Source organism: Panicum virgatum, chromosome 7K (genome assembly GCF_016808335.1).
Source record: "Panicum virgatum strain AP13 chromosome 7K, P.virgatum_v5, whole genome shotgun sequence".
Classification (NCBI taxonomy): Eukaryota; Viridiplantae; Streptophyta; class Magnoliopsida; order Poales; family Poaceae; genus Panicum; species Panicum virgatum.
This window is the reverse complement of record NC_053142.1, coordinates 34,057,393-34,070,660: the sequence shown is the minus strand read 5'-3', so window position 1 is coordinate 34,070,660 and position 13,268 is coordinate 34,057,393. Positions and strand designations below refer to the sequence as shown.

Genomic DNA, 13,268 nt, shown 5'->3' with positions numbered 1-13,268 from the left:
TATATATATATATATAGTGATTTTGCTGCAGGTACACTAACAAATGATTGTGTGAGTTAGGACGAGTACAAAACAACTAGATGTATAATAGGGAGAGTATGTATGTATGCCACCGAATATTCACGTATATTGCCATATAATTATGTTGGCAAATTTTGGTGAGGACGTATAGGTCGTGCATGCATGCATTATATCGTGCATACTATTATGTTTTGAGTGTTTGTTAGCATTCCCGTAGAAATTTCTTCGTATCATGCACATCTCACTTTCGATAATTTCAGACCTTATGTGGTTAGGGAAGCAGAAAAATAAATGCGTGTGTTTGAATAAAACCTATCTACTGGTTCAAACAATAGACGAGCGAAGTGAGTCTAGTAGTATGGTCGGTGTTTCTCGTTTCTAAGGTTAGAATCTTTTGACCGATTTTGTTCTCCTTGATAGTTAAAGTAGGAATGTTAACGTTAAATGAAATCATCGGCTGGTTTTCTTTGTATACCTTTCATCTCGTAATCAGCCAATCTTATCCTATTCGTGACTCAATCACCCTTCCAGTCAATCCAAATATTGATGTTTTCTACTATGGATTAATGTTCAGTTCAAAATCATATATCCTCATCTCTAGGTCATTCATTCAAATGCCCGATCATAATCCATTCTAGCCATCTTTGATGACTAAAGATATTTTGCTGTTCTTCTGCATTGACATTCATTATTTTAAATCATTTTGATTCCTACCCTTCAAATGGATCCGCTTGCATTCCTGCTCAATCAATGTGAATAAATTAAAATTTGATCACCTGCATTATAATCATTTTGCATGAATAGGATTGCAATATTATTGCATGGCATAATCACCCAATACCATGGTGTGGAGTTTGACATAGTGGAACCCGGGTGACAGGCTAACTAACGTTATGTGTCCCGTATGTCTACGGAGAACTCTTGATGTTTGAAATATGGAAAACCTCTCTTTGAAATTTGTGCTATTTGGGTTGATTTCTATGATTTTTCTTACGTAGTGGTGACTATCACTCGAACTATAGTGCCGCAACGGGACCTAGGGCCTCGTGTGGACTGCAGCCATATGACTGTGTCACTGGGTGCACGCTGGTTCTTAAGTACGTGTGGATATGAACTGCTACGACTATCTTTTCATGCAACCCTTAAAAATAGTTTCTCTCTACTCCGTCCGTTTTAAGGGGTAGGCCCTAGACAAATAACGACGCGAACGGGTTGTTTAGGTTTGAGTTTTTGGAGTATTAGTACACTAACTGGTATGGCATCATCTGCATCTTGCATCATGCAGTTCAATTAATAAACAATATTGAGCAAGAACGTTCTTGGAAAAAACTTGCCTTGATGCCCTTTCTTTTCCGTTTCCCTGAGCTCCTGGAAATTGACCTTGTATAACCATGATTCCTGTTTCCAACCCAAGTCAGAAAATCCTTGAGTTCTTCTTCCCAATGTTTCCTTGACCCCGTTTGGATGTTTAGCACAGAGTTTGAGTAAGTGTACAAGAATTCCCGACCAACTCTCGTTAGTCATAACAATTCTTAGAAGTCCATTCTTGACCCTTTTCCATTCCTTTAAATCTCGGGACGAGATTTCTTTAAGATGATAGAATTGTAACAACCCATGTAATAATTATGCTTAATTAATCGATTTAATTTGGCGGTTCTGCCAAAGAAATGAATTCGAGCTTTGATTTGGTTCGGTTGGATTTGTGCGCGCCAGCCGCCAATTCACGAGTGAACTTGTTAATCCAAAAGGATGTAGGCATATGGACACATGTCGAGTTGAAGTGCAATCAATAATGGACAAGGATTTGTAATCTAAAAAAATTGGACAAGGATTTAGTACCAGCAAACCAAAAAGGACTTAGTGCAATAATGGGCCGTGGGCCCTACAGAGCCCAATGGATTTCACGATCGCGCTCGCGAGCCGCGAATCGACAAGGGCAAACGTGTAAATTTCAAGACCGCTAGGGTTTGCAGCCCCGCCGCCGGCAGCTCTATATATAAGCAACACCTGACAGCCATTGCCAGCGTTCCCCGCCCGGCCGCCGCCGCCATTATTCTTCTTCTCCGCCTGCTTCGATTTCCGATCGATTTTCGTTGCCTGGTTCTCCCTCTGTTTCTTTTCTGTTCTGCGACGTTTTCTTTGGTGATTTGGTTCCGCGTTGGACGATGATGATTTGCTCTCATATACCATCAAACTCTGAACAATCATACGCCATGTTGATTGCACAAAGCTTTCTTGAGTCTGATGCGCAACCTTTTCCCCTTTTCTCACCCTTCGAGTCTTCGATCTGGATTCTATAGTTTGCTGCACTTTGCATTTCTGAGTTAGTTATTCTTTTGAAGCAAAATTTCTGAGTTAGTTTCGAGGCAATAAATTAGAGTCTCTGATGCGCTTCTTTCAGTAGCGTTTTCAGCGCTGTACGTTGCCGAGACTGATCGGGCTAAGATTCTGGCACTAGCCATCCCCTTGTATGGCCTGTGCATTCAACTTGTCCGTACAGTTCTTCGATCTTTAGATTTGCCCTTTTTATTCGAAAAAACTCTTATCCATTTTGTCATCTCTTTTATGTTATTGTCGTCTATTACTGCTCGATTTTCTGCAGAACATTTGCCTAAATGATGACTGAACGAAAATCTAAATGATTCTTAGTGAATTACCAAGGAGGCAATAAATTAGAGTCTCTGATGCGCTTCTACCAGTAGCGTCTTCAGCGCTGTACGTTGCCGAGACCGATCGGGCTAAGATTCTGGCACTCTCCATCCCTTATGGCCGGTGCATTCAACTTGCCCATACAGTTTACAGAGATTGCTCTTTTCAGTTCAGACTTGTTTAAAGATCTACTGCCAATAAGCAGACCTATTCTTAATAGATGAGCCTAAGAATTTTCGGGTGAGAACTGAGAACAAAAGAAACTGTTTGAGCGAACCAGTAGTCTTGTTGGTTGGATGGCAATTTTTTGCGAAATCAAAATCAAGACGTACGAATAAAATTTGGCTACCAATTGATGTCCAAGAATTGACACTTCAATATTTGTGACCAAAACAATGGCAATTTGCCGGAAACTTCTTGAACCTTTAATCCTTCGTTAGGGAAAAACAGTCATGTGCGGGAATTTTAACTACTTGGCCAACAAACTTAAATTTTGACCATGGGTTCATATGACGCGATCAATTTTGTCAGAGGGCAGTACCATTTGACGATTGCACAACATGACCAAGATACACCAAACTAAACAGTTCTGTATAATGTTGAAACTAGATAACTGTTCTTGACAGAACTCTATGTTGACTATATTCAATCGATTGTTTTATTTACACCGACTCAACAATGTCAATTCCTCCCACCGCATGTCGAAATTAAGTTCCTCTTATTTGTTCCCTAAACCAATGCGGAGAATTGTATCAAAAATTCATCTCATGTGCTCCTGCTTTGAGCTTGTGCCATATCACGTGCCAAGCTAATATTGACTAGCGTAGTGAGAACTGAGAACTCAAGGGACTGGTTTTAGCTCTTACCAAATCATGTGCTAAGTGAATTTTGACCGTCTACTTAAGTGACGCTTTCAATCTGCTCAGACAATGGGGCTGTTCGGCTGATCTAGTAAATAGTGTTCAGCTGGCAGAATGAATAGTATCCGGCTGGCAGAATGAATAGTATTATGTGAGAGGAGACAAGCCGAGACAAGCCGAAATTGGACAAGCCTAACAGCCCCAACACTTAACTTTTGACGATCTGCTGATATGACGCCATCAATCTGGTCAGAGCAAAGGATGTGCAGCACCATTCGAAGACATTACCACAAGAGCAAGATGCAGCACACTGAACACTGAACAGTTGTATTATTGGTTTAAAGACATTTGATGATACCAATAAGTTTTCTTGAGAGAACTCTATATTATAGGACTATATTCAATTGATTGTGTTATTTACACCCCACTCCCTCTACAATATCAATTCCTCCCACCCCATGTCAAAATCAAGTTCCTCCTATTCGGATTCCGAAACCCAAATTAACGGGGGAGAATTATGGCTAAAATCATCTGCTTCTTCCGCCTAGATTTCTCCTCGCCAGGGGAAAAAAATCCACTTCCGAATCATCTCTGTTATTATTATCCGCCCATGGCTGCCGCTGTCCGTACGGAGACTAAATGGTGACGCTGTTGGGGACGCCGCGGCAGGTGATCCCTGGCCCGGACGTGGGCGCCATGAGCTCGTACGGCAGCACGCCGGCACCACAGCGGTTGCGGCGGCCGGTGTCGGCGTTGCGGCGCTCGATCTCCTCCTCGGCGCGCCTCACCTCCTCCGCGAACTCGCGCGCCGCCGCCAGCGCCGCCGGGTCCGCCGTCCACGCCCCGTCGGGGCGCTCCCCGAGGTACTCCTCGTCGGCCGAGTGCGTGGACAGCGTGTCGATGACGGTCATGAACGTGGTGGCCTGCGTCAGGCTGGGCAGCGCCGAGAGGAAGAAGCGGTGCGGGTCCGCCACCAGGTGCGCGTACTCCGGGTCGCCCTCGGCGGGCACCAGCCGCCGCATCAGCGGCGGGCGGTTGGGGATGTACCCGCCCAGCGGGTACTGCCCGAAGTTGAGCGCCGCGTGCTGCGCCGACGCCAGCCACACCAGCGTCGCCAGCAGCGACGCCAGGTCCGCCGGCGACGCCAGGCGCGGCCACCACGGCGCGTCGCGCTTGTCCGCGTGCCCCGCCCGCACCGCCTCGCCGTACCACGCCTGCAGCTCGGCGTCGCCGCGCACCGACTCGTCGGACGGGTAGTACATGGCGACGTAGGCGCCGCACCACCGCGTGATGGCCGACCAGAGCAGCAGCCCGTCGGCGGCGTACGGGTAGTCCTCGATCAGCAGCCGGAGGCCGTGCGGCTGGGTCGGGTCCTCCACGGCCATGCCTCTGTGCAACAAGAAGAAACAAATGAACTAACTGAGAAATTTGCTCATTTTTTATGAACAAACATTTTCAGAAGCATTTTTTTTCAGGCGATGGATGTCTTGGACGGCATTGCAATGCACGGGGCAGCTACCTTCTGATGAGGTCGGCGGGGAGGCCCTCCTGGTCGAGGCGCCAGAGCTCCCGGTAGGCGAAGGCGCTCATCTCCATGCAGTAGCGGCCGGGGGTGAAGCCGGACTCGATGACGCCGTCGCCGTTGATGAGGATCTGCCGCGCCAGCGCGTTGATCTTGAGCGTGTACCGCATGTGCGGCTTGAGCAGCTTGAAGATGGGGTGCATCGCGCTCAGCTGCCGGTGCGCCGCGATGATGAACGGCTCCACGCACGCGTGCGTCCGCAGCCTGCACGGAAGTGCAGTTTGAGTTCCTCTGCATCACCTGCCAATGGAAAGAAATGCAGAGACGCCTCTAGCCAGGACTGACACGTACCAGTGGTTGATGAGCTGGTGGACGCCGGCGTCGTTGGAGCAGACGTGCGCCTTGGCGAGCTGCCAGAGCCAGTTGCTGGTGGCGTCGGCGGGCGGCGTGAACACGCGCTTTGCGCGCTTGCAGCCGTCGGTCATGGGCGGCAGGCTGAGCTCGATGGCGATGGGCTTGAGCGTGCCCGCGGCCGTCAGGAAGAAGAGCGTGCGCGTGCCGTAGGCCTTGCGCCCGTCCTGCGCGTTGATCCGGTCCAGGAACGGCAGGAAGATGTCGTGGTAGTCCAGCATGTACAGCCGGCTGTCCTCCACCGCCTGCCGCACCGACATGCCGTCCAGCTGCCCGGCGATGTGCTCCTCCGTGATGGCCGACTCCGGCGGGCCGTACACGGCCGGGTCCAGCTTGCTCACCGGCGGGAACGCCTGCGGAGGGGGGGACGCGATCGACAGGTGAGCAACGGCCGCGCACGCTGGCGGCGTGTCCGGGCGTCGTGACGGCGACGGGTTACCTGGAGACGCTCGATGTTGACGGGGTTGATGCCGGCCAGCGCCTGCCTCGCGAACTCGTCGTCGCGCAGCCACGCGAACTTGTCCTCTGCCACACGGAAGGAGATCGAGGGGAAAAGAAGAGGGAAAAAAAAAAGCAAGGACAGCTCCTGTCAGTACAGCAATGCCGTCGTGCTCCGAATCTTATCGTATCGGATCTCCATGGATCGTCGAGGATTGCATGGACATGGACATGGCTGCTGCCTTACTCTTGATGATGTCGGGGGTGTCGTAGCGGAGGAGGCCCTCGCTGTTCTCCTGGATCTTGCGCACGAAGGGGATCTTCTGGAACAGCTGGTCCTGCAGCGCCTGCTTCAGCCGGAGGCCCTCCTTGAAGAGGTTGTCGACGTCGTGGAAGCCGGCGAAGTCGCGGATGTCCGGCGACACGGAGCTCACCAGCAGCGGCATGAAATTGTGGAGCAGCGCTTTGAGCGCGCCCTCCGACAGCATCTCGTCCTTGCCCTCCTCGAACTCCTCGTCCCGCGACACGTAGATGGGCTCCGGGTACTCCACCCTGCTCTCCGCGCCATCGTCTGCACGGGCCGCCAGGGAAACGGGTCAGCGTCCCCGGGATCGGGTGGTTCGGATACGAAAGCTACGCGCGACGGAGACGGCGACGGCGGCCTCCCGCCATGCCAGGCCGGCCACTCCAGCTGTCGCGGAATTTATTGGCTGGCGGTGGCGACCGAGGAAGAAGGCCGCCGGTGAGAGGGAAAGCGGGGGCTTGCCTGTGACGGTCTTGGGCCGGCCCGTCCGCATCCGGCGCGGGTACGGCAGCCGGTCGCCGCCGAGGACGGGGCGCGCGAACTCGGCGCCCTTGTCGGGGTTGCCGAGGTCGTTGTACACGTCGTACTCCCACACCCGGTCGGTGAGCCTGCGCTCGCCGCCCGCGGCGGCGGAGGCGCCCTCGCCCCTGAGGTCGCTGAGCTCCTGCCGCCGGAGCTCCCGGAGCCCCGGCGGCGTCTCGTCCGGCAGGTACGGCCTGTTGGTGAAGAACACGCGCGGGGCGCGGTCGGGCTGGACCCACGAGTTGCAGGTGAAGTGCGCCGGACCGGAGGGGAAGCCCTCGACCACGATGCTCTCGATGAAGAACTCCCGCCGGTGCCGGTTGAGCACGGTCACCGCGCCGGGCTCGCCGAAGGAGGCGTCGACGGCGAAGTCCGCCGTGTACACCACCCGCTCCGCCTTGACGTCCTTCTTCTCGAACCACCCCACCAGCGCCGACGGCTTGCTCTTCTTGGGGCCCCCATTTCCTGCCACCACCAATTCAGCCATTCAGTCAGCTACTGTAGCTCCATGCCTCGCTTTGCAGCAAAATCATCGATGCGCTCGTGCGATGCGGACGCGCGAGACGGTAAAGAATCAAATCGAGCGGGACAGCTCCACGTGCTCGTCCATTTGGAAATGATGACTCGGGAGGCGCATGGCCCCAGAGGTCAAGGCGCACCAGCTGGAATATTCTTGCCGCGGGTTCGGTTCCATGAAGCTGCCAATGGAAATTCTGAAGGAGAGGAGCGAAAAGGGAACCGAATTGTGCTGGGACAATTCAAAGATGCAACGCAACGCGCCATGGAATTCCAAGGCGCCGCGAAGGAGGAAGAAGGAAGCATCGCGCGGCGGCGGGGGTGGTGGTGGTGGAAGAATCTCGGAAGGCTATTTTTTTTTCTTACCTGGGTCGATCTCCGTGCTGACGAGCTCGAGGAGGACGCTCCAGCCGACCCTGTCGGCGTAGGCGTCCAGCTGCTCGGCGAACCGGCGCTTGGCGTCCTCCTTGCGTCGCCGCCGCACGGTGACCACGGCCCGCGCCGCGACGGTCCGCGGGTGCGGCGGCTCCTCTGGCGGGGCCGCAGCCGCCCCGGCCCTCTCCGCCGGCGCCGGCGTCACGACGGCCCGCTCGGCCAGCGCCCCCACCGGCGCCGCCGACCGCAGCGGCCCCCTCCCCCTCCTCCTCCCCTCCCGCCCGACCGCGGCGAAGCAGGGCCCGCCTCCCCGCTCCCGGCCCGCCGCGCCCGCCGGGCCCGGCAAGAAGGACCTCCCCAGCATCTCCATCGCCGGCGGCGCCATGTGCTGCGGGGCTGGAACTCGATCGACCGATCGATCGATTGATCGGAGCAGTTAAGGTTGGCGCACGGGAAGAGAAAAGGAAAGAAATCGCTCCCGGTCAAGACAGCTCGCGTCAGCTGCGGCGAGCGAGGGTCGGAGGAGTTGTTCCGGCGTGTTTTCCTTTTGGACCAGTAGTCTGTGCGCGCGAGCTACCTTTCCGGCAGTGGGCGGAGGAGCGCCATATATAGGCGGCGCGGCGGAGGTCAGGTGGGGGCCCGGCCAGGGAGTAAGTGAGGACCGGGGGTGGGCCCGGGGGGCGGGAAGCAACAACCGGCGAGCTCGTGTCTCAGGCAGCTCCGCTCGGCGGACGCGCAGCGCGGCGCAGGCGAGGAGGGGGGTTCCTGCCTGCGCGCGCCGGCCACACGTGTTGCATGCGCCCGATGCGCCGCGGGGAGGCGGGCGGACGCTGCGGGGCCGAGGCTTCGGCGCAAGAGCTGAGCTGAGGTGCGCGAGCGAGAGCGACGGAGCGAGCGTTCGTCGCGGGGCGTGTCTGTGGCTGGCGATCCGGACAACGGTGCCGTGCCCCGGCGTGGCCTCGTCGATCAACAAAGCCGAGCGGGCCGCCGGAGGGTTGGTTGGTTGCACGGCAGCACAGACGGGACGGTAAAAAAACGCCGGGGAGGATCGGAGAAGGACAAAAAAAGAAGAAGAGGAGAATCATCGCGGTTTTTTGGCTGTCAGATCTTTTTGATACTGATGGCTGGCAGAATTGCTACTCTCTCCCCATGGCATAGCGTGCATCTGGACATGTAGGTGGAGCCAGAACCATATTTGCGATGAATTAGCCGCGGTAAAATTTAGTAAATTCTAACTTGGGAATTTGAAGGAAAGGGGGACAGAGTTCAAGATACATGCGTATGTGGTCGACCACCAAAAGTGACATGCGAACGAGCCGCAGCTCGAGTGGCACGCTCGCCAGGTGCGCGAGCGCGCCCATCCGCGTTCGATTCCCATCGGGAGCAACATGAGTGTCGCACTGGGACGAGCAAGTGATGTGCCTGTGAGTGTGTGTGCATGAGTTTGCTCGATAGGTGCGTCTCGAGACCGCTCGGGCAGCCTAGTCTGCGTTAAGTCCGATTAGCGTGGGCAGCCTAGTCTGCGTTAAGTCCGATTAGCGTGAGCACCTAACCTCTTACATGACTCCTTAGTGCTCTTGAGTGCTTCCAAAAAAAGTGACATGTGTTGAGTGCTCGTAAAGTATGCTTCTCCTGACTCCTGTAATGGAGAGCTTTATGTGGCAACAGTTAACGCCCTCTGCTAAAGACTATATTTGGCAAGGCGCAACACAAGTCCATTTTTGAACAAAACCAAGTTGCCGCATGATGTGCTCTACCTGATCTATGACAAATATCATCTTGAATTCTTGATGATGTCCAGAACGGTAGTGCTGATAGGTAAAAGTCATCTTGGTATCAAGTTGAACTCACTTCCACCTGAAAATGCGAGCATCTGAATGCCACAAATGGTTCCTTCTTTTAAAAGCTGTATAGGTTGCTACCATAAATAGTTCAACCATGGCTTTCCAAATTATAAAGTGTGGAGCGTTTTTTTTAAAGCACTCAGGAGCACTGGGGAGTCATTTAAGATTTTGGACACCCACGCTGACCGGACTCAACGCAGACGAGGCTGCTCGAGTAGTCTCGAAACACGCCATACTGAGGCACACACCCACACACGCCTCAACATCCGGTGGAAAAATCCCGCGTCGAGCGGCGGCCTCCACGGCTGGAGTGCGCGCCAACCGAGCTACGCTATATATACTTATATATATGCGAGTCTAGCAGAGGGTGCCGCAAAAAGATCTACAGTACTGCTAAAATTGATTGGTAACTGTTTTCCGGAATGGACCAGGAGTCTTGCGGATCTGAAAATTTTGATATTTTCTTCTCTCAGGCACCACAAATAGGGTTTCTCCAGTGTAGTAGGCATAGAAAGAGTTCCTACCAAAATAAAAAAAGTTCTTGCCATGTAGGTTGCATCGGGTCTTGTCCTGTACCACTTGATGCTGAGCCTCAGCAAGTCCCCGCAAATGTGACTAAGGTCCTGTTTGGTTGCGTGTTGTAAAAATTTTGAAAAGACATATTTCTACATTTGAAGTACTAAATATAGACTAATCACAAAAGGGTTTACAGAACTAGTCTGTAAATCGCGAGACGAATCTAATGAGCCTAATTAATCCGTCATTAGATGTTGTTTACTGTAGCATTACTGTAGCAATTTAGCGTCTGATTGCAGCCTAATTAGGTTCATTAGATTTGTCTCGCCATTTACAGACAGCAGTCGCAATGCGTTTTTTTATTTCGTCTAGATTTAAGTCTCCATGCAGGTGCCGAAAAAAATTTGGAATTTTGAATTATGGAACTGAACACGGGCTAACACAATAGAACATGCTACCATCAAGGCACCTACCAGGTTGTACTAATTTTTTTAGGTTAAAAACGAGTACATGTACACTGGCGCTTGATTTGATATCTGCTACTCCCTCAAATCCAAAGTATGGGTCGTACTACTAAAAAAATATTAACCTGACTTTTAAAAAAAGACCTCTAAGGCCAGCACGATTTCGAACAGGCTCGTTTAATATCTGCGATTAATCGAGACAGTCATTTTTTTATTAACCAAGTCAGTTACAAAAAATCAAATCGCAAAATCGATTAACAGAGGCGGACAAGCTATAAGGCCCGCCTAGGATACTAGTCCATCTTGGAGCCCAGACAGTCCATCTCGACCCGGTATCACCCACTGAATCTATATACGGTGACTTAGGGTTTCAGCTCTCTCACTTCTCTCCCTCGCCCTCAGATCTAGATCTGAACTGCGCCCTCCCTCCCCTCCTCTCCCCCTCCCTAAGCACGCCGGCCGGACCTCCCTTTCCTCGAGCACGCCAGCCCCTCCCTCTCCCCGGAGCGGGTCCGCGGCGGCGCACAACATCGGCGGCGGAGGCGGGATGCAGATGTTGGTGACGGGATGCCGAGGCGGCCGGCGGGCGTCGGCCGGTGGGGCGCGGCCGCGGGCGGCGGGCGCGGTTGCGGACTGCGAGCGGCGGGACTCAGCCTCGAGCATGGCTGCGAGCGGCGGGACACGACCACGGTCGGCGGCCGGATAGGTGGTGGGCAGCCGAGTGGCGGCAGGCGGACGCCGAGGCCGGATCGGGCTCGGTAGGTTTTTTTATTTTTTTATTAACCAAGGCGGTCAGCAAAACCGTCTCGGTTAAGGTCACTATTAACTGTGACTTTAGCTCCGAGGTGGTTGCAAACACCCGCTCCGTTAATGTTTTTTTTCTCGCCTCGATAAAGATTTATATAAGTGATATATTGCACAAATTTCTGAATAAGACGAGTGGTCAAATTTGACGTCAAAAAAGTCAAACGATCTATAATTTGGAACGGATGGAGTACAATACCACCCAGAAGGCGTCGGGGGGCCAAAGTTACACGGTATTAGAAGTTGGGGTGTCTGTTGTGCCTGGTTTCGTAGTTGGGGGTTAAAGTTAGACTTTGCGAAGAATTGAGGGTCAAAATGGACTTTTTCCTTCTATTTAAGCACTCAAATATGAACACCATGTATGTCTGGAAGATTCATAACTCTCATGAACAATCACACAACCACAGATTACAGGAGCATCACTACTTATACAAGCAGATGGTACCTTCTTCATTATTTAACTAGTTTATTGAATCTTAGTTAATATTTTTTTTTTCTAATTCTTAAAATGATACTCCTACTATCAATGTTGGCATCCCTTTAAACTTCACAGCCCATACCTTAGGTTTCATGAACGGTTGCAGTTGTATATGGACAAATTAATCAAGGTTAGTCATAAAAGTCTAGCTGCAACCACTGAATATGTGTGGGCCTGAGAAACAACAATTGCAAGTTGCAAGTGTCAGATGGATGGCTTCTAGTTTAATTGTCCGAGTGGTTGCGCATGTCAGCTGACATGGCAAGTCCAAATATTTGTTTGGTCCGTTCGACAAGTGACGACGCGTAGTAGGAGACATTGTATATACAAATTTACTCCGCACATTTGAAATTATTGGTACCATTTACATAAATGTTTTGGGTTTCTCCTCTAGCGAAATGGTAGAATTCCGACCAAATTTCTTAGAAAAAAGAGCAGCCAGTACCAGAATTGGTGGCCAAAGTGGTACCATATAGATCTAGAAAAGTTAAAATACAAACATTTTATTTTCTTTAGTGACAATGCATGCAAATGATGATGTGCATGATAAATAGTACAAAGGAACGGAGATTTTCAACGGGTATGATTTACTATGCTGTATCCAGCGTCCGATTCTTTTACCACAAGAGTTAAATTTTGCCATTCCAAGAAAATTCACCTGAATTCAGGTGTATTGTACAGGTGAAATTTTGCCATTGTACAGGTGAAATTCTTTTTTCCAAGAAATTCAGGTGAAATTTTGCCATCTCAAGGGAGAAATTCTTATTCAAATTTCAAGGTGTATTGTAATAATACTCATATCGAGTATCCTTTCCACGCCTTGTTGTTGTACTGCTATATACGGTCTTTTGACTTTTCATTTCAAGAAATTTGAATAGCAGGTGAGGCCGGTTCAATGGTTGTAACACCCTAGTATGTAACCCGTTTAGTTAATTTTGTTTAGACTCGTGTAAGGTTTAGTTAACCTCCGCATGTGCAGTTACCATGTTTAGGCAACGTTGACTTTGCGCTTGTATTGCTGCACTTTTGTTGCATCGTCCATGCATTTATACATATGCATTATTGCACCTCATTTAGGTACGCTAGATATATGTGTGGACGTAACGTGTGGACGTGAAGCACATGGTGTTGGAGCCGAACCACAAGACGACGTTCGGTGGACATCTCCAGGAAATGGAAGGAACCGCTGAAGCAACCGAAGACCCGGCCCAATAGTCGGAAGGGCCTAAGGCCTTGATAGCTTTAACACTAGCTTAGTGTTACCCTCAGGCAAGCCCCAGTGCATGTCCTATTATTTCAAATTATGACACCTATATATGTCTCTATTACTTGTGCATTAGGTTTAGAAATTGTTTGGAACCCTAGTTGCATGATCTCTAGGTTTCCTTGAGTTATACTAGTATGTATAGGACGATAGAAATGCTATGCTTAAATGGTTCTCGGTAGAAGTCGAGTGAATTCTTGTCACTCGCGAGATATAGGATGCTTAGAAGTCGAGTAATTTCCGATTACTCGCGAGATTTGAGATATATTTATGTTCCAAT

General features: G+C 51.1%; 1 protein-coding gene across 1 annotated transcript; it reads right to left on the bottom strand.

Moving 5' to 3' along the window:
• Positions 1-3,860: 3,860 nt before the first annotated feature.
• On the bottom strand, positions 3,861-8,272 carry LOC120641145 (putative lipoxygenase 5). Its single transcript, XM_039917136.1, has 7 exons — positions 7,610-8,272; positions 6,668-7,192; positions 6,149-6,472; positions 5,903-5,988; positions 5,404-5,816; positions 5,050-5,316; positions 3,861-4,919 (listed from the first exon to the last, which is right to left on the bottom strand). Exons 1-7 carry the CDS (start codon positions 8,001-8,003, stop codon positions 4,166-4,168), a joined length of 2,763 nt encoding a protein of 920 aa, XP_039773070.1. The 5' UTR covers positions 8,004-8,272; the 3' UTR covers positions 3,861-4,165.
• Positions 8,273-13,268: the final 4,996 nt, after the last annotated feature.

Excerpts from the sequence above, each read along its gene's own strand:
- LOC120641145 (XM_039917136.1), bottom strand. The coding sequence starts at position 8,003 with ATGGCGCCGCCGGCGATGGAGATGCTGGGGAGGTCCTTCTTGCCGGGC. Across the intron at positions 7,193-7,609 it reads CAGCACGGAGATCGACCCAG|GAAATGGGGGCCCCAAGAAG; the intron begins GTAAGAAAAAAA and ends TGGTGGTGGCAG. Across the intron at positions 5,317-5,403 it reads CACCAGCTCATCAACCACTG|GCTGCGGACGCACGCGTGCG; the intron begins GTACGTGTCAGT and ends ACTTCCGTGCAG.